At 39.8% G+C, this 21,090-nt stretch overlaps 1 protein-coding gene across 1 annotated transcript in view; it reads left to right on the forward strand.

Moving 5' to 3' along the window:
* UNC80 (unc-80 homolog, NALCN channel complex subunit) overlaps positions 1 to 21,090 on the forward strand; it is a 260,152-nt gene that overhangs the window by 22,785 nt on the left and 216,277 nt on the right. Inside the window, exons 2-6 of the mRNA XM_084998950.1 lie at positions 3,886 to 4,592; positions 5,537 to 5,585; positions 8,723 to 8,879; positions 9,818 to 10,119; positions 19,260 to 19,383. Coding sequence (XP_084855076.1) covers positions 4,501 to 4,592; positions 5,537 to 5,585; positions 8,723 to 8,879; positions 9,818 to 10,119; positions 19,260 to 19,383 — 724 coding nt within the window. The 5' untranslated portion in view covers positions 3,886 to 4,500. The remainder of the gene's footprint in view (positions 1 to 3,885; positions 4,593 to 5,536; positions 5,586 to 8,722; positions 8,880 to 9,817; positions 10,120 to 19,259; positions 19,384 to 21,090) is intronic.

Below are 21,090 nucleotides of genomic sequence, written 5' to 3' on the forward strand. Positions count from 1 at the left end.
CATTTCCTTCTAAAATGACCCTTTAAATCTTGTCCATAAATATGTCCAAATCTCTTTATTTTTTAAGAAAAGTCCATAGTACTGACACATTGACAGTCTATTACAAAGCTACTCAGTCCTAAAATGCAATCCAGCGATTGAACTCCTAGATATTTTACCAAATGAGTTGAAAACTTATGTCTACACAAAAAAACTGCACACAAAATGTTTGTAGCATCTGTATTCATAATTATTAAAGATTGAAAGCAACCAAGATATACCTCAATAAATGAATGGATAAACCAACTGTGGTATATACATACAAATGCAATCTTACTCAGCCATAAAAAGAAATGAGCTATCAAGTTACAAAAGACATGAAGGAAACAAATGTTAAGTGAAAGATGCTAGTCTGAAAAAAACTATATACTGTATTACTCAACTATATGACATTATGGAAAGGTAAAACTATAGAGACAGTGAAAAGATTAGAGGTTGCCATGGGGTTGGAGGAGTGGGGAGGGATTAGGATGTGGAGCAGAGAGAATTTTTAGAGCACGAATCTACTTCATGTGATATAATGGTGGATAAATGACATTATTTGGAAAAACTCATACAATTCTACTATAGAAAGAGTAAACTCTAATGGAAACTATAGATTTAGTTAATAATAATGAATCAAATTGGCTCATTAATAATTACAAAGATACCACCCCAATGCAAGTTTTTAAAGGGGAAATTGTGGGCTGGAAAGAGAGAATATATGAGAACTTTCTATATGTTCTGTTTAATTTTTCTTTAAACTAAAGCTGCTTCTGAGAAATAAAATCTATTAATGATCATTTTTTTTAACCTAAAGAAAGTTTATATAAATTTTTTCACCACAGCACTTAGGTTAGTTTTGGATTGAATAACTTGAAGTAGATGTTCATCAGGGGGGCAGGAATCTTGGGGGTCCTCTTAGAATTCTACCTACCTTACTGTCCTGTCCTATGTCGTCACCTCTGAAAAACATCTTTTGTGACAAAACACTCTTCTCTTTCCATATATTGACCTGAATTATTTTATCTTCTTTCATGGTTTCAACTAGCTTTTACACAGTGTCAATTGATCTGTCCTACCTTATTAATTCTTCTGAGCTTCATGTCCATATTCTTAGCTGCCTCTTCAGGATCCATTGGAATTTCCAGTAAATTCTCAAGGAAAACTCATTAATGCTCTCCCCCTCCCCCACCAAATATGCACAAAGTAAGAACACGATTCCCCTCGCCAATATTTTCTCTTCGAATGAGATCATCATTACTCAGTTGCTCAAAATAAAAAATTTAGAGCTTTGGTTGATGTTTATTAAAGGTTTAGATCAGGGACTCTTTTAATTCCTCACAAGTATTAACAATAATCTTCACATCTCTATGGAGAAGGTACTCTTACTTGAAAAGCATAGTGAAGAACCTTTCCCAGAGTATTATAATCTAATCTGAGGTAGAGCCAGAATCAAAACTGACTGACTCAAGACCTAAACTTTTAACAACCGTGCTATTTCTCTTTCCCCATGCCCACTTTGTTAAGTCCTATTTATTTTGCCTCTGCAAGATCACTCAAGTCACCTCCTTATCTCTAGCTCTGCTGTCACGTCCTTAGTTTAGAATCTCATAGGATATTTTTCTAATCTTCAGACTGAGGTTTCCATCTAAAACTTTTGCCTATTTCAAAAAACCTCTACATTTCAATCAGATCAATAACTTGGAAATGAACATAAAGTTTTTATTGCCCAGCTTAAAGTCTTCTATTCAGATTTTGTAGCCTTCCATGTAAAACATTTCTCCATCTGATTTCTGCCCACATTTTCTCCTTTGTCCCTTTGTTCATAAGTGAGTTTGTATTATATCTCCCATAGTACCTTTTTCTTTATCTGTCTTCCCTTCAGTACCATGAGTTTCTTATGAGCAGAAATCCATATAGATTAGTGCTTGGCAAAGAAAACATACTCAATAGATATGCATTAAATCAACACTTTAGAACCTATCTTGCCTTGTTTCAAGATTCACATTAAAAGATGACTTAAAGAAGAGCAAAACTTGAGCCAGCTTGTACTCAGAATTTTAGCCCTGCCGTGGTAGCTTTGAGATTCTAGTCAAATGGGCTACATGATACTAATGCAGAAGCCTAAAGACATTTAGAAACATATAGAAACATAAGAAATAAAAAAACAGCTCAAGAAAACCCAGTGAAGATCCAAACACTGAGAAATCATGTTTCTTAATGATTAAATCTAAGTTTGATCCACTGAGATATATTACTTCTCTCAAGAGTAAAATACCTTTGACAACATTAAGTAAAATTGTGAGTGATGGCAGTTAAAGCAAGAAAGAAGAAATACTGAAAAGTTAGCTTTGGAAGTTCCCGTTGTGGCTCAGTGGTAACGAGCCTGACTAGTATCCATGAGGACGTGGGTTTAATCCCTGGCCTCGCTCAGTGGGTTGGGGATCTGGCATTGCTGTGAGCTGTGGTGTATGTTGCAGATGCAGCTTGGATGCCACGTTGCTGTGGCTGTGGTATAGGCTGACAGCTGTAGGTCCAATTTGACCCCTAGCTAGGGAACTTCCTTATGCTACAGGTGCAAACCTAAAAAGAAAAAAAAGTTAGCTTCAAGGAACATTGATAAAGAATAGCTTTGAGAAGAGAACATTGATAAAGAATAGCTTTGAGAAGAAGTAGCAAACATATGTTATTTCTCTATGCTGTTTACATAGCAGACAGCACTAAGCAATAACAGTAGTCCTTTCTTGCAATATATGGGCATTAGCTCCGTAATTGGTCTAATAGCCAGGCCCTACCAATTGATCTGAGTTGGCATGAGAAAGAAAACTATTTACCATCTAGCTTATAGAAAAGAGCTTTGTGCAGACAATCATGAGAACTTGCTTCTTCTTTGAGCTGCACCATTAACCAGCTAGGAAATTATTTCTTAAGCCTAGGCCTCATCACCCTTATCAGTAAAATTTGGAAGTAGAGGTGAACTATCTCAGAGTTTCCTTTGTGTGTCCTAGCCCTAGATATTTATAATCATAAGCAATGGAAAGCATCTATGAATGACTGAAAAAGCATAACTATCACATAATTCTAAGAAATGAAGTTACTCATGGAAGTTATAAAACCTAATTTTTTCCTCCTGACGGAGCTGCTGATACTAATTATAAGATTCTTTGTCCAATGGTGGTGAAAAAGAATAGTGGTTAAAAATATGACTTTAAGAAATTAAACGAAGAATTTATTTCTGGACTGAAAATACCAATACATACCATATAGTTCTCTCTCTATGCAATAGACACACATGTAGTTAATTATAAAGAAAATATTTCTATCCATTGAGCTCAGGCCCTGGGGTCTCTAATTCTCCATTTCATTCATTGGTCACACCAATATCTTTGTTCAAAATGGCACATGACTCTATTCATTGGCAAGAATTTGGATCCACAGCAATATGTATATATTTTTTTACTTAGACTGTTCCATTTAACTTGCCCCTGCTTGTTTTACTGCCAGATAAAACATCTAACAATAATCTACTTATAAACTATAGTACAGGGCTTTGACTATGACAAGTGAAATAAAATGACTGGTTTCAGTGCAGTGAACAGGATCACCCACATGCAGTAATAGGCAATGATAAACTGAATGATTCAAATGTTCTTTCTCAAGTCATAATTAACAAATACCCACAACTGGTTAGTTTGGAACTAGTTCTGCTTTGGCAAAACAAGCATGGTTACTTTCTTGTGATTGCCATTTTAAAATAAATTCCCATATCACAAAACTTTTTAGCTTTCTCTGACTTGCCAAGGTGCTTCCTTCCTGGTTTATACTTCTAATAATTTTCATGTGTTCCTTCTGCTAAATCCCCAGGGTGGAGTCCTGACCTCCTTGCTAGAGGTGCGAATGATGCCAAGGATAGTGACTGCTCTGCGGTTCCCCAGAGCTCCTCCTCCCCGGACGGTGACAGTTCTTCAGAGGCCGATAACGTTGGGAAGCAGGACAGGGGACACTCCTGGGGTGCAGCTCCTAGGGGAGGAAGGCAAATCCTGGGGGCTGAAAAAAGCCACGCAAGGAACCTACATGCGATGTGGAGCTTAGACCCTTTTGGCCGTCCCTCTGCTGCTCAACCTGGCCCCAGCTCTTGCCTCCCGCCGGTCTGTCCGGCGCGGGCCGCTGTCCACAGTTGGAGGTGCTGAAAGCAAGGAGCGGGCGCGGGGGCGGCGAGGCGGACAGCTCCTCCGAGCGCCCCCCTCCTCGCTCCTCGGCTCCTCCAGCCCTCCCCTCCTCCCGCAGCCATGTTCCACGCACGGGGAGGGGCGGGGGAAGGGGAGAGGGACGCGGGATCAGGGCGGAGAGAGCCTGCTCTGCCTCGGGGAAGGAGGGGATGAGAGTTGGGGAGAGCAGCGGGAGGAGGAGGAGGAAGCGGCGGCGGCTAGCGAGGAGCCAGCACTGGGTCCTGCAGTAGGACTCCCAGGAGCCACCATCATGGTGAAGAGGAAGAGCTCCGAGGGCCAGGAGCAAGACAGCGGTCGCGGCATCCCCTTGCCCATCCAGACCTTCCTGTGGCGGCAAACAAGGTGAGGGGCGCAGAGGACGCACCGCGGGCCACCCTGGGCTGGGGGCGCTCCTGGGGCCGTCCGAGTCGTCGCTGCTGCCACTGCTGCTGAGGCCGCACCACAGCTTGCAGCTCCCTCTCTGGGGCTGGAAAACAAGCCCTCTACATCCGCTTGAAAACACGCATTTAAAAAATATTTCAGGGAAGTTTGACGACAAGCAGATTGGCTACTGTAGAATAAATATATACATTATTTAGGGGGTAGAAGGGCAGAGAGCCTAGGAAGAGGGGGCGGGGAACTAGGGAAGATAATTATGACTGGTTGTGCTCCTGTGTCCAATTTCCCCTCCATCTCCTGCTGTAATTCCAGCCCGGTGACCTGTTGTTTTTCCAGCTCCTGTTTGTCGAATATCTGCTGTGCCCACTTGTTAACCATTTTTGCTCAGATTCAGTCAGTGTAATCTTTCTGATTTAAGCCTCTGAGAAGAATAATTTTTGATAAGGATTTTTTTTTTCCTGGAAAAAACTGACACCTATTCCAATAAACAGGAAACAAGATTTCCATTATTATTATTATTATTATTATTTAGAGATTTATCAGATAAGCAATTAGATTCTGAAAGTCATAACCCACGAGCTGTGTTCATTTTTCTGGCTTTAATATGACTGCACCCATGAGTAATGCAACACTTCTGACCATTGGCGATTTAGAATCTGATTAGGTAAAAAAGTCTTCAGAATAAGAGTGGATACAGAAAACATGGAGATCCACGGCTTTTTCATATATGTAATTACACGTGTAAAAGTAAATGTCATCAGCTGTTCAACACCTGCTCATTAAGGAGCCATAGGGAGGCACGGAATTTGAGTTTCATAGCACTGTGTTGTATTGAGAAATATGTCATAAGGATGCTCTGATAATAATTTTACTTCTGTTTATGACAATTATCTCTATTAATTTTTCAGTGCGTTTTTGAGGCCTAAACTGGGGAAGCAATATGAAGCCTCTTGTGTGGTATGTGATATTCACCAATTTAATGACCATTTCCATATACTGTGTGGTAATTTGAGAGAAAGATATTAAATCATACTGACTGTATATATTAATTCACTCAGCAGATATTATTGAGCACCTACCATGTGCCAGGCATAATTCTACGTGGTAAGATAGAGCAATAATCAGAACAAATTTACATTCTAGTGGGAGGGAAACAGACCACTCACAAGTGAGTAAAATGTATAGCAAGCCAGATGGTGATTGTGCTATGGAGAAAAATTAAAGAAAGGAAATGAGAGAGCATTATGGAGGATTCATATTAGAAGCCATGGATAGATAAGGTTTGCCTGCTAATGTGACCTTTGGACAAAGATTTGAATGAAGGGAGGGAGGAATAGCAGAGGGAGAGCAAGTCTAAAGGCCCTTAGCCCTGAGTGGGGAGAAAGGGAAGGTTGAGAGATAAGAGAGAACCAGGTGGTAGAGGCAAGTATAATAAGTCATATTCTTAACAAAAAACAAGATTTTTATATCATCGAAATTCATAAGAGAGGAGCCTATGAACTATTCAAAGTAATATGCAGTTCTGAACTTTTATGTCTTCCAATTTTTGTGCAAGTCTGAAATGGATGATATGAAATAATTATGAAAATAATGCTATTAATATTTATGCAAAATAGAGTGCATTTGCTCTAAGAATCTAAGGGAATCTCATGCCTTGACAAATTCTCATTTTACAAATTGAGGACAAAAGATGCAAAGCTACAAAGCAAAATTGAAACGGGCTTTTCACAGATTCCATTAAAATTTCAAGCTCGCATAAAGTTCTTTACATTGTATATATTATAACCTAAAATTGGAAGCCTTTTGGATATTGCCATGATATTTGCAAGTGACAGGTAGATGATAAATGACCTAGTAAGGAGCTCTGAAATGTGTTATGGCCACAAACTACTACTGAAGCTAACTGTAAAAATGAAACACCATCCCCCCACAGATACACATATTCAAGTAGGAATTTGCTTTGCTGCATTTCCTGCCCTTCAAAATTGTCACAGGTATTTTTAAAATGTAGCTAACTTTTTGATTTTTAGGGCCACACCCACAGCACATGAAATTTCCCTGGCTAGGGGTCAAATCAGGGCTGCAGCTGCCACAGCCACAGCACTGCCAGATCCGAGCTGTGTCTGTGACCCACACCACAGCTCGTGGCAACACTGGATCCTTAATGCACTGAGTGAGGCCAGGGATCAAACCCACATCTTCTTGGATATTAGTCAGGCTCATAACTGCTGAGCCACAACAGGAACTCCCTAACTGACTTTCTAATGAGGATCTTTGAATGGAATTTGTTGTGTTTAGCTCAGGTTTAAGTAATTTGACATGTGAAATCTCTGAGCCTTCCTCAAACCATGGTTACAATTATACTAGCTTAAAATAACCCTGACTTTTTTTCTGTTCTTGGCAAAGATATGTCTGACATTTTTAATATAGGCACACAATATCAAATAACTACGTCACATTCATAGATATAGATAGATGGAGAGATACAAGTATAGAAAACAATTTCCAAGGTTTAAAATTATAAAAACTTATACCAGTAACATTTAAGAAGAAAATGAGGAGTTCCCGTTGTGGTACAGCAGAAACGAATCTGACTAGGAGCCATGAGGTTGCGGGTTCAATCCCTGGCCTCGCTCAGTGGGTTAAGGATCTGGTGTTGCTGTGAGCTGTGATGTAGGTCGCAGACATGGCTCGGATCTGGCGTTGCTGTGGCTGTGGCTGGCAGCTGTAGCTCCAATTGGACCCCTCGCCTGGGAACCTCCATATGCCATGGGTGTGGGCCTAAAAGGACAAAAGACAAAAAAAAAAAAGGAAGAAAATGAAGTCAAGTGTCTAAAGCTTGCTGATATTATAAAATGTATAACTCCTCTTAAAATATATTCATCAGGACTGAAATAAATTCCTTACAATTTTCTGATGTCTAACATACTCATCCTTTACTTAATGAATAGATACCTGAAGGCTAAGAAATTTAAAAATATTTGGATCTGCCTTTACCTAGTTTCTTAAGAAAACCCCAAAGACTGCTTCTCTGACTGAACTCCTTGCCAAATATTAGCATGTCTCAAACATTAGCATGCCTTTCATTATGAAAGTGAATTTATTTTTTCTTGAGTCAAAGGTAAATAGCTCTCTTTGGAGAATCTCTGTATTAAGCCATATATTTTCCTCAGGGATCCTAATAATTTAAATTACAGTTTGAGCCCTTGAGACTTGTATTATGATCACTCTAGAGAACATAATTCTCTAGCCCATTTGGGGCATTAGGTAGCAATCAGGTACTGGTCATACAAGTCAAATGTTTATTAATTTATTCTATACTTTCCCCAACAGCTTATAGTGATATCCCCCTTCACTTTCAAAAAACAAAACAACAAAAAAAAAACCCCAAAACTAAGTAGGTTAAACTTGCTGTAGAGGGTGGAGCTTCACTTGCTCAAAGTATCCCCGGCCAGGATAGAAGATTTCATAAACCAAAGCAAAAATGGCTTATTTCCCTCCCCTCTCCTTCCCGTCTTCTCTACCTCCTTTTCTTTCTTTATTTAATGTATTAAGTATCCTTATGGTTCCAGACATTAGGTTAAGGAGTGTCCTTTGCCAAGTCATTGCTAGGGACATGGAAAAACTCTGAGACCCCAAAACAGCCCTCTTGAGAGAGTTGTATCTTATTTAACACTTGTACATCCACATAAATTCTGTTTCTCAAGACCACTTTCACAAAAGACACTTCACTTTGGTCTGCAATGGTGATAGCCCCTTTGGATACCCCAATAGCATTTTGTAAAATATTGCATCCAAAAATTTCATAAGGTTAAATGTGTTGTCATACTCTTTTTGATGGGTGCTTCTTTTGGCGGAAATAAAAAAACATGTAATAATTCAAGCCCTATGCTTTGGATCAAAAACTTGGAAATGGGTAGACAATAGGAAATTATCACTGACTTATTACATGTCAACCTATGCAATGAAATGCAATGTGAGCTTACTCTTAAGAATTTGGTTTTATGATTTGCATCTTTTAGGGAATTGTTTTCTGTTTTTTTCACCCATCTGAATCTTCAATTTATTTTTCTTTTTTTCTTTTGTGCCTACAGTCCTTTGAACGAGTTTTGGTAGAAAACAAGCTTCATGGCCTCTCTCCAGCCCTCTCTGAAGCCATCCAGAGCATTTCCCGATGGGAACTGGTACAAGCTGCTTTGCCTCATGTCCTCCATTGCACTGCAACCCTCCTGTCAAACAGGAACAAGCTAGGTTGGTGCTCCTGCATTCCTTCTTCATGGCATACCATTGTCCTCACTTACAGCAACTCAGAATAACACTCATAATAACAATCTGTATTACTTAACTATTTTCCCAGGCACTGTGTACACATTATCCCATTTAATTCTCAAAAAACCTCCCTCACATTGGTATCATTGTTATCTCCATTTTACCAACAAGGGAACTAGCTCTCTTTCTTTTAATTTTTAAAAATTTTACACGTAATATGTGTATACGGGCTCCTTTTAAATGTTAAAATATTACAAGGAAGCTAAAGACTCTCACCTTTCAAGATGAGTTCCAATCAGAGTTATCCCTTTGTTCCCACCCCACCCCCAACTCCTAAAGCAGCCACCTTCGTGAATTTGGCATATTCCCTTCCAGACCCTTCTCCCACCTTTGCAATACTGGGTGTGTGCATGCATGCACATAAATATTATTTTTCTTGTTGAGATTATTTTGTAGATTGCTTTTCCCACGTGGCATTTTGTCCTAGCCGTCTACCCCAAGTTCTTTTCCATCTAGTACCCTCCCGTTATTTGGGTCTCTTTCCAAATGTTACTTTTATAGAGGAGTCTTCCCTATCACACTGTCTAACATGGAGTAGTTGTTATCTTCAGAGCCATTACTCTTAGCCACTATGCTGCTTATTTGGAAGTACATGTGGGTATCTGATTGAAGAGATATGATGCATGCAGTTTCTTCCCTTGTGACAGCATGTCATTCTATAGAGACTACAGCCAGTTCGAAAGTCCCAAAACAAGAATGAACCCTTCCAGCAGTGGCTGTAAATGGTGTAGAGAAACGTTAGTGTCTCCCAGGAAATCAGGCCACAGAACAAAGCAAGGATGTTCCTCTGAGACCCAAGGTTGACATCATTGTTCTGGTCACAGAGTTTGCCTTACCCTGACTGTGTTTGTCCCATACAGGTCACCAGGATAAACTGGGTGTTGCTGAGACAAAGCTCCTTCACACTCTGCACTGGATGCTCCTGGAGGCCCCCCAGGACTGCAACAATGAGCGCCTGGGGGGCACAGACCGAGGCTCCAGTTGGGGTGGCAGCAGCAGTGGCTTCATCCATCAGGTTGAAAACCAGGGTTCTCCAGGGCAGCCTTGCCAAAGCACCTCCAATGATGATGAAGAAAACAACCGAAGAAAGATTTTTCAGAACTCCATGGCAACTGTAGAGCTCTTTGTGTTTCTGTTTGCTCCTCTGGTACACAGGATCAAGGTAAGCAGAAAGCTGGTTAGAGGTCAAGTGAGGGTGGGCTTCAACTGATATTTCCGTATTTGGCATCCATGTCTTTGTATGATCTTACAGCAAGCCAATACATGAAGAGCTCTATATTAAACTATTGAACATTATTTCAGAACCACAGTTTTCCTACTTAAAAATCTTCAGTGGTTCTCCATCTGCCCCCAAGGTAATGCCCAACATATCAAACACAACATTTAATATCAACCATGATCTGGGGCTTAAGTCCTCTCTTAATTGATCAGCTGCCAATCCCTACTGGCCATCTCGCAAGCCTGTTCAGGGAAGCTTGTGAACCATTCCCTGAATATGCCCTTGCTGTTTGCTGTGCCCTCCTTTCCCTCCTGTGCTCCTTTCATTGTTCTTCAAACTTCAACTTCAGTGTCATCATTTCCATGAAGCTTTTCCTTTGACCTTCCCCATGTAAACTTAGTCACTATCTCCTTCCTACTTCTATAGCATTTGGTAGCTGCCTCTTTTATGATGCAAGGTCTAGAGCAAAAGTTTTTACCTTTTATTTGCTGTGGACTTTTTGACAGTTTGGTGTGCAATCTAAAAATTACTTTTCAAAAATCATTTTAAGTGCATAAAGTACAAAATATAGTGTCATATGGATACCAAATGTTTTAAAATACGTTTATGTACATGTACCTCTTGGATCTGAAATCATTGTGCCACCACTTTCTAGCTGTGTGATCTTGATGATATTGATTAACCTCTTAGATCCTCCATTGTGTAAAACTATGGATATTTCAAACACAGGGCAAATATATGTGAAGACAGTACATGGAAGATACATGGCAAGGGGGGGGTGGAATTAAGTACATGGAAAAAAATCAAGAACTATTTGTTACTCCTGTGAATGGATAAATTATAATATTCCATCTAAGTGTGCTGATAAGAGATAAGAAGGAATTAATTAATATGCTCAGCTGCTTTTTAAAAGAATACTAGGATCCAAATAAATGAATGTTTCATTTTTGTTATATAAATATATATACATAAATGAAGGTGGTTGTGAGACCATTAATGACCACTATGAGAGGGGATGGACTAGTGTGTCTTTTCATCCATTTTACTTTTAGTTAAAATTCCCTTTCAACTGACTCTGTCCCATGGCTGGTAGGACTAGAATTGAAATCATTTGTAAATTTCCAAAATGTCTCAAATGCATTGGCCACATTGTCTATCACAATTATCAAACAATTTTGAATGTGGTTAAATCAAGTTAAATTGCTGCTTTAACAGCATTACAATTTCTATTTTTAAAAGTCTTTTATAAAGGTTATACTTGGAGTTCCCTATTGTGGCACATTGGAAACAAATCCTACTAGGAACCATGAGGTTCTGGGTTCGATCCCTGGCCTTGCTCAGTGGGTTAAGGATCAGGTGTCGTCGTGAGCTGTGGTGTAGGTCGTAGACATGGCTTGGATCCTGCGTTGCTGTGGCTCTGGCGTAGGCTGGCAGCTACAGCTCTGATTAGACCCCTAGCCCGGGAACTTCAATATGCCATGGCTGCGACCCTAAAAAAGACCAAAAAAAAAAAAAGTAAGGTTACACTTAATGAAAAGCATTGACTGAGACCATCCCCCTGACCTATGGGACTTGCAGGACCTGGCTCCTGCCCACCACCCAAATGTTCCATCTCACTAGTCTCTTGTTCACTAATTGTCAGGCTCACCCTCAAACTCATTACATTCTTGTTTTCAGGTCTTCACTTCCTTCAATTTGAAACATTTAGTCCTACTCTTCACCCCTAGATTTCCCCATGGCCATGTCCTTCTCAGAGATTTACTCATAACTCTAATGTTACCACCTCAAAGTATTTCCCTGGCTACTTGAGTGTCACTAGAATATGACTATGTTTTTGTTGTTGTTTCCTTCTTAGCATTTATCAGTACCTGAAATTATTTTCTGTGTTTGATTACATGTTGCCCATCACCCCCACTAGAACAGAGGTTCTTGAGCAAAGGGACACTGCCTGTCCAGGTCACCACTGACTCTCTAGTGTCTAGAATAGGGTCTGGCATATATGAGGCAATCGATCAATATTTAATGACTGACCCACTAAATAAACTGAAATTTTTATCAGAAGCTGATCCAGGTGATGAAAGTAGAAATCATATGTGGAGACATGGTGCCTAAAATGGAGATGCAAGAAAGCAAGCTCCTGTTAAAAAAGAAAGGAAGAAAGGAAGGAAGGATAAAGAAAGAGAAAGAAAAAAAGAAAGAAAAGAGATAAGCTATAACCTATTAATAGAGAAACATCCTCTGGATTAAAAAATGTAGATGTATAGGAGTGGCCAGAATGGCTATAATTTTTTTATCTGAAAACTTGCCAAGAGTCCAAATTTTGGAAATGGCTAGACCTGCCGTAGAATCCAGTGCTTGCTGCTTCCCTTCTATGCAGGAAGGACGTCAAGAAATTAACTTCTTTAAGCCTCAATTTTCACAAGTATAAATTGAACATATGAATAATTTTATGGGGCATTGTGAGGATTAAAAAAATTATAGTGTTCAACCCAACACATAAAAAGGCATTAACAGATGGTAGTTACTTTTAGTGTTAGCATTTTATTGCTATTGGCAATAAATAAATATGTACTACTAATAGAAAGGAAACCAGAACTTCTTTCAGGGGAGACTACAGAGATAGTTGAGGAAAGCTGGCTCAAGGCCCCCAAGTTTTACCTATGGCCTGGGATTGGAGCCTTTATAAGGGGGTAAGACAATGTCTCTGAAACACTGCATAGTATTGTAACAATTATTGTTGGCTGTTATTATTAGCATTATTGTTTCATTATTTCATTGTTGTTATGTAGGAAATATTGTTCTAGGCGCCATGGGGGGTAACGATTATTAATGAGTAAATAATCATTTACTCAAGGCTTTTTTTTTCATCCTAGTGAGGGGTTTGCTTTTTTTAGTATAGTGAAGGGAGGTACAATCCCTTGATCAGAGATTCTCAATCTCGGCACCATCAGCATTTGGGGCCAGATAATTCTTTGTCCTTGGAGGACATTTATTAACATCTCTGGCTTCTGCCCACTAGATGCCAGTGGCACCTCTTCCCTCGGAGTTGTTACAACCACAAATGACTTTAGACATTGCCAGATGTCCCTAGGGGTGGGGAGGAGTGAGATTGGCCCCAATTGAGATTCCCTGGCCTAGATCTTTCATTTGCCTGCAGGTTATCAGGCCCTGCCTGGCCCTCTCTCTCTTCCCTATTTCTGCTGTAGCCACGTCAACTGCTCCTCACCAGCACATTGTCGTTTTCTCCTTTGTCCTTCAGAACTCCAGCCCCAGATCAGGACCAAAAGCCATGTTTTCTATCCTGGCCTAGAGATCTGCATGCTCCTACGGGAAAATCAGACAACCATCCAGACTGGTGTTCTCCAAATTGAGGTCTTCTATCCCCATGTGCTACCCTACTTAGTCCTTTTCTTGACTCCCTCAAGTCCCCACTCTGTGCTCACATAGTGGGTGTTGTGGATTGAGGCTCTACTGTGACATGATGCTTCTGGAGGCATGAGGGGCTGAAATCCAGTCTAGGCTTGAGCCTGTGCCTCCACTTCTCACTTCTGCTTCCACTCACTTCTGCTTTCCTCTGTTGTACAAGAGACAGTTTTCCATCACTTCTAATTTTTTTTTCCACTGTACAGCATGGGAACCCAGTTATGCATACATGCATACATAAATTTTTTCTCCCATTGTCATGCTGCCTTGTAAGTATCTAGACATAGTTCTCAGTGCTACACAACAGGATCTCATTGATAATCCATTCCAAAAGCAGTAGTTTGCATCCGTTAACCCCAAGCTCCCAATCCCTCCCACTCCCTCCCCCTCCGCCCCCCCCGCCCGGGCAACCACCATTTCTAATTTTTACAAACACCCACAGGAAGGTGGATATCTTTGTCTTCATTTTGCCAAAGAGGAAACCTGGGTCCAGAGAGGTAATAATCAAGCTCGTTAAGTAACTGAGGTGAGATTCGACCCCAATTCCACCTGACTTTTCTACAAAACTATGCTGCTTCTTACATCTCTATGATGGAAGTCTTTTTGTCAAGGTTGTAACATCCCTCAGCTATGGAACCTAATCTTTATCTTGCTGTTCACATTTCACTAAATCCCAACTGCATTTGAACTTACCACCATTTCTTTCTGAAGCCTTCCATTTCTTTGGTGACACCACACTCTGCCAGTTCTCCTTGTATCCCTGGCTATTTCTGCTCCATCTCCTTTGAGAGCTCATCTTCTTTGCCTGCCTCTCTAACACTGAGGTTCCCCAGAGATGCAACCTAGACTCTTTGCACTTCTTATGTATCTTCTCTTTGGAAGAACTCTTCTGCTGCTTCATTGACCATTTTTGTCCTGATAGGCTGAAGTCACCTAATTTTCTGTCGCTAAACCAGTCACCTCTCTTATCCTCTAGACCAACTGGTCAACTAGCTTCTCCAAATAGAAAATCTATGGGCATTTCAGATTTCCTCTGGAATGAGCCCTTACCCTGATGTTTTGTGTTTCAGGTGATAAACCTATTCACATAATCTCCAAACCTAGGAGCTTCCATTGATTACTCCTTCATCCTTACCTACACATTCCACTAATCACAGAGTTCTACTCCTTTTGTCTCCTAAATAGTTCTCAAATTTACCTACTTTTCTTCATCCCTATTTACTGCCTTAACCCAGACTTTTAGCTTTTGTCATCTCTTGTTAATGACCTCTGACTTGGACCACTTTCTAACTGGATTTATAGTTTCCTGGCTTGTCTTATAAAATCCAACCTCAGCAAAGTGATCTCTCCAAAATGCAAACCTGACCATATTGCCAACATGCTTGAAGTAATTTCTCATGAGACAGAGTGTGAAACTCCTGCTCCTTCATGTAGTACTGGGGCCTCCATGACCTGCCTGGCTACCCCTGCTGCCTGTGAGCCAAATGCTTGGAGTCTGCCTAAGAACATAGCATGTTTTTTTCCCAGGCCTGTTCTCACCTGAATGCCCTCATATCCCACCCCTCTGCCTAGACAATTCCTACTCATTCCTTATGACTTCATTCAACAGCCCTCCTCCTTCCTTCTCTACCTCTATAGTATTTTAAGAACATTTTTATTATTATTTTTAGTTTATTATCATCGTCTCTTCATGTGACCATCTCTCCTACTAGAATATGAATGATTTGAGAATAGGAGTTATCATTGTTATCTTGGGTTGCTAATGTGGTGTCCATGTTTTAAAGGTATTTAATTAATATTCATTGAATGAATTCATTTACCAGTTAGCAAATAAATCAAAGTGACTCATCCTTTATAGCATCATGCTTTCAATTTATAACTAGCTCAAATATTTTGAATGAAATAATCTGAAAATTCTGTCAAATATATTATTAATTTTAGATGAACTTTAATTTTATCAGTGAAAAATGATCAACATTTGTTACAACTAAGGCATCTGCTTTAAATGTGCTGTCAATATTTTCTTGATTTGATCATATTAACTTATTCCTTTAATAAATAAATAGTTATTGAGTGCCTACTACATGTAGGCACTGTTCAGAGCACTGGAGAAATAGCAGGGAATAAAACAAAATCCAAGCCCTCAAGGAGATTTTTATAAAATCCAAATGTGTGAAGTAAACAACTTTAGAATGGAATTTAAAATAATAGTTGTATAAGTAGATGTCTCTAAGCTACTAGTAAACACATTTAGAATTGCTTTATGTCATCGTGGAAACAGGCTTTCACTGCAAGCAAGAAGAGAATCTGTAATGTGGAAATGTTGACTCTTTCAATGCTTACACCTTCTGGTTTTTTCTCCTGGTCTTCCAGACCACCCACCCCATAGCTGTTTGAATGATAAAGAGTACCTTTTCCAATTATGGAATTTCTGCTAGCGTGTGCATATACAGCATTGAGCCACCCATTAAAGGGGACTCTAGAAGAAGAATTAGCATCCCAGAGTTTATACATTCAGCCAACATAAGAGGACTTAGCAAAAGAACATACCAATGTAAGGGTTGGCTGTAAGTTCTGCAGGTATTCAGGCTAAAGAATGATCAGATTTAGTTGGTATTATTTGGGGAATGTAACATATGCCCAATTAATTAACAATTACACATTGATGTTCAAGGAAAAAATGCATAGAAGGAGATCTCAACTTTCTCTTGAAGGAGATCTTCAATATGCAGTCTAGTTGGGGGTATATCAAATAAAACAAAATGATGACAGACACTTGAATGCTAAGTGTCACATTGATAGAGCAGATGTTAAAAGTCCAGGATGTCAGTTTAGGAGAGCTCACTTCCTGCTGCAGTGTCCATTGGGGTTTTATTTGTGTCAAGATTACTTAGAAGAAACATGGAAAAGGACTGGTCTCCAAAACTAAAAAATTACCAAAACCAGATCAATTTGAGATTTAATGTTCTGCATTTCTGGAGACAAGTCTGACCTATTTTGCACAGTGTTAACTCCCTGCTTGCTGAATCTAATACCATACATGATACCACGCTAATGCCCCTATGCTCATTTCAAGGGAAAGGGGCTTACTTTCCCCTTAACTTCACATGTGTCCATCTAACTGTTTACTCAGTATGTCTAGTTGAACATCCAAGAGGCATCTCAAACTTAACATGTCTAAAACTCGGCCCCCAATGTCCCCAAACCTGTTCCTCCTTCATTTTGCCCATCTTTGTTGGTGGCAAAGCCAAAAAGCTTTGGTATCTCTTTGTCCTTCACTCCACATCTAGTCAATGAGCAAATCCTGTAAACTGTGTCTTCCAAATGTATCCAGAATCTACCACGTCTGCTTTTGCCCCCTAGCCTAATGATATTTCACCTAGATGATAACAACAGCCTCCTAAATAGTCTATCCACTTTTGCATTTTCTCAAATGATTCTCAGTAGCCTGAGTGATCCTATTGAAACATACCTCCAATTATGTCATTCCCCTGCTCCAAACCCTCTAATCCCTTCCGAAGTCACTCAGTAACTGCTCAAGTCCTGACTATGACCTATCAGGCTCTATATTATTTGGAACTCAGTAACTTCTCTGGTGTTATTTTTCTCTGTTTCTGTCATTTGCTTGATTCTAGGTACACATTGTGCTAGCTGTTTCTTGACACACAAGATATACTTAGGACCTTTGTACTTCCTGATCCCTTTTCACAAAATGCTTTTTCTAGAAATATCTACATGGTAGCTCCTTTATTTCATTCAGCTCTTTACTCAAAAGTCACCTGCACAAGAAGGCCTTCCCTGGCCTTCCTTGTCTGAAACATCAGCAATTCACCTAAGAGTTTTCTGCACCTGCTTTCCTTCTGCTTTGCACTGGAGAGCTGGAATTTTTGTAAGACTTGTTCACTGGTACATCCCAGAACCTAGAATAGGATCAGGTACACACTAGGTGGCCAATAAATATTTGTAGAATGAAGGTTGAATGAATTTGACCAAATGCTTCATGTGCTTTTCCAATACTTCCATGAGGAGTCTTAGGGGTTTTTCTACCATGGACATTGCTGTGGTGCTAGGATCTTGGTCTACAGCTTATTGAAGAGTCGCCTCTGTACCATCATGGAGATCTCATCAGGGATTTCATCCTGCCTTTCCAGTTGAAGCTTCCTTTGATAGTGATCTACATTGATTCATTATTTGCAGAATCAATCCCCCCCCCCTTTTCTTTTTTCAATTTCTCAGTCTTTTAGATCAGTGGTTTTCAACCATGCCTACACATGACAGTCACCAGGGGGAACTCAAGAAAAGCTCATAGCGATTCTAATTTAATCAGTCTGAGCAGGGGAAGAAGTGAGACCTAGGCCTCCTAGGTTTTAAAAGCTCCCCAGGTGATTATAATATATGAGCCAGGGTTGCAAATCACCACCCTAAGTGAATTCCTGGGTCTCAGTTGTGTTCATTAATCTGCAATTACATTCTCTGCTTCCATCTCTGCATTGCTTTGAGAGGCCAAGTTGTTTAAAGTGTAACCTCGGATATCATATATTTGCACTTATACAATTGTATTTCAAATGTCTTGGCCACTCAAGGATGTAATGATGATGCAGGAATGTGCTTCCTGGGGGAGACCTTTGGTTGTAGATAAATGAGTATGGCTGTAAAGTCAGTGCAATTCAGCAAGTATTTATTGAGCACCTAGCATGCCTCCAATTCCTAATGCTGCACTTAGCATTGTGATGATGACAGGGGCTGTGGAGGAGAGAGGGTGATAGGTCATCTCTGCCCTCAGGGAACTGAAGATTGTTGAGAAGTCAACAATACAAAATAATATACTAAGAAGGGTCCCTGATTCCATGAAGTGCAAGAACATGTGATGGACCAACCAGAGAATAGAAAGTCAAAATAGCCATTATCTGAGGATATTGCCTTATGATGGAGAAAGATGGACAATTAAACCATTAAGAGAGATAATAACGATAACCACAAGTAAAGATGCCAAGACTCTTGAAGTAAAAAGACCTCAATCCCTGCTAACGGGAAACAATAACTTGTGAGTTTCATGCTCTGCCCAATGCTGCATCTTAATTAATAATTTTGCCTAAAGCAGATTTCTGTGGTGATGACGATAACTTAGGGCCATTGGTTTAACCTAGAAACACTCATCTGCGTGATGAAAGAAGGTCTTGAAGATCAACCTACTTTAAAAATAATCTTGTGGGAAGTTCCCATTGTGGCCCAGTGGGTTAAGAACCTGACTAGTATCCATAAGGATGCAGGTTTGATCCTTGGCCTCTCCCAGTGACCTAAGGATCTGGCACTGCTGCAAGCTGCAGTGTAGGTCACAGATACAGCTTAGATCCCTCATTGCCATGGCTGTGGTGTAGGCTGGCAGCTGCAGCTCCAATTTGACCCCTAGCCTGGGAACTTCCATATGTGGCAGATGCGGCCCTAAAAAACAATGATACTAATGATAATCTTGTGAAAGATGTTCTTTTTTATACAAATTTCTAAATTTACCTTCCATCTGTAGTTATTGTAGAATATCAGATTCATCCCCATGTCATACAATACGTCCTTGAACCTATCTTCTACCCAGTGGTGAATGGGTGGATGATGTTCCTTGTTGCATTGACTGGTCCTTTCAGCCAGTTCTTCTCTTCTCCCAGGAATCTGACCTCACATTCCGACTGGCCAGTGGACTTGTTATATGGCAGCCCATGTGGGAGCACAGACAGCCCGAAGTCTCTGGCTTCACGGCACTGGTGAAGCCCCTCAGGAACATCATCACAGGTTTGTGACACAGACACTCAGTGGCACAGTCTCAGCAAACTCCCTCATGCACAGGAGTGAGGGTGGTGGGATGATTTACTCCTAAAAAACCAAGAGGAAAAAAATTTCTCCAGGGAGTTATCTAGGTGTCCCAGACTCAGGGCTCATTTACATGATGAGAAACTCCAAACCAGGAGCATGTGCTGTTGAGGTATATGACTTTGGGTAAGTCATTTAAACTTCTTAAGTCTCCATTTCCTCATCTCAAAAATGGGAATTGCAGTATTGTAAGTACTGACAGGGTTGTTCTGAGCAATAAGTGAGTTAATATATGTAAAATTGCTTGGAAGAATGCCAGGCACATACTAAGTGGTAGCCTTTATTATTATTTCATCATAATGCTCATCATGGTAGGTGGAGTAGCAATTCCTTAACAATCTCGCCTTAGTGGGTTTTTGGTTTTGTTTTATATCAAAGCATTTCACTACAGGAATTATCTAATGAAATAATTTGTTAAATTGTTGAATTGTAGAAAGAGTGCAACATGATAGCTTGAAAAGTGCCTGGAAGGTTCATGCTTCACCCCAGATCTATCTCTTAACAGTGCTCGTAACCTAACCTCCCTGAGTATTTCTCTGTCTTTAAAATGGAGATAAAAATACCACCTTACAGGGCTTCAGAGTGGGGAGTAACTAAGAATGTACATAAAGTACCTATTTCGTATTGGGTGTTTAGATATATGCTTCTATTCTCAGCCCAACTTTTAGCATCAGTACAAAAAAAATTTTTTTGTGGCTGCCCCTGTGTCATGTGGATCCGCCAAGCCAGGGATTGAACCTGCACTGCAGTTGCGACCTGAGCCACAACTGCAGCAAACCAGATCATTAACCTGCTGAGCCACACAGGAACTTCCAACAGGATTTAAAGAGATAAATTATGTGGGTAATCTACAGAAGCATTTGCTTTTGTTTTCTTTATGAGGCTTCTCTGCAGGCAATGGAGGATTATGCATGTAAAAGAGCTTTGTAAAGGGAAAGAAACCATAAACAAGTTCTTACATGGTTTATTTTCCCCTATAACTTAAAACACACTTGCATGGTACGTAGAATGTTACGGACGGGATTTCGTAAACCAAGGAGTGCCATATTATTCATACATGTGATAAGATGCTTATAGTAACAAATCATACTTATTATAGACATTCAGAAGATGAAAATTTTCCTACAATAAGAGTAGACTAGTCCCATAATTTACATGGATATAATCCATTAACTATTGAAATAAATTGTAAATTCAACCTTGTCATAAGGTTCAGATATCGAGGAGCTAAATAAAGATGTCACAGTCAGAAGTGATCTACTTCAGAATCCATGGATGGAATGAGGTTAATTTCCTTGGTTTAAAGCAATCTGAGAGTGAAGACAGATGTTCAAGGTTAAAAAAACTAAAAATAATAGAAATAAGACTGAAGAAATTAAGTATGCTGCAGTAGAACAGAGCTATTAGAGAAAAAAAAAACATATCTTTCTATTGGTTAAAGAAATTTAATTGAAAAAATTAAGTTCTAGCTCTGTACTTTATAAATGGAGAAACCACTTCAAATTAAGGTCTCTCTCTTCCTCCCTCTCTCTTTCTCTGATTAAGACAAAGGCAATTATTTAACACATGTATAAAAACTCGGGAATCCTGTCTCTCCATGAAAGCCCCTGAGCTATTCAATTGCCCCCT

This window comes from Sus scrofa, chromosome 15 (genome assembly GCF_054392235.1).
Source record: "Sus scrofa isolate SSC_HxYL_T2T_F1_AM1 chromosome 15, Sscrofa_HxYL_maternal_Yorkshire_Landrace_v2.0, whole genome shotgun sequence".
NCBI lineage: Eukaryota > Metazoa > Chordata > Mammalia > Artiodactyla > Suidae > Sus > Sus scrofa.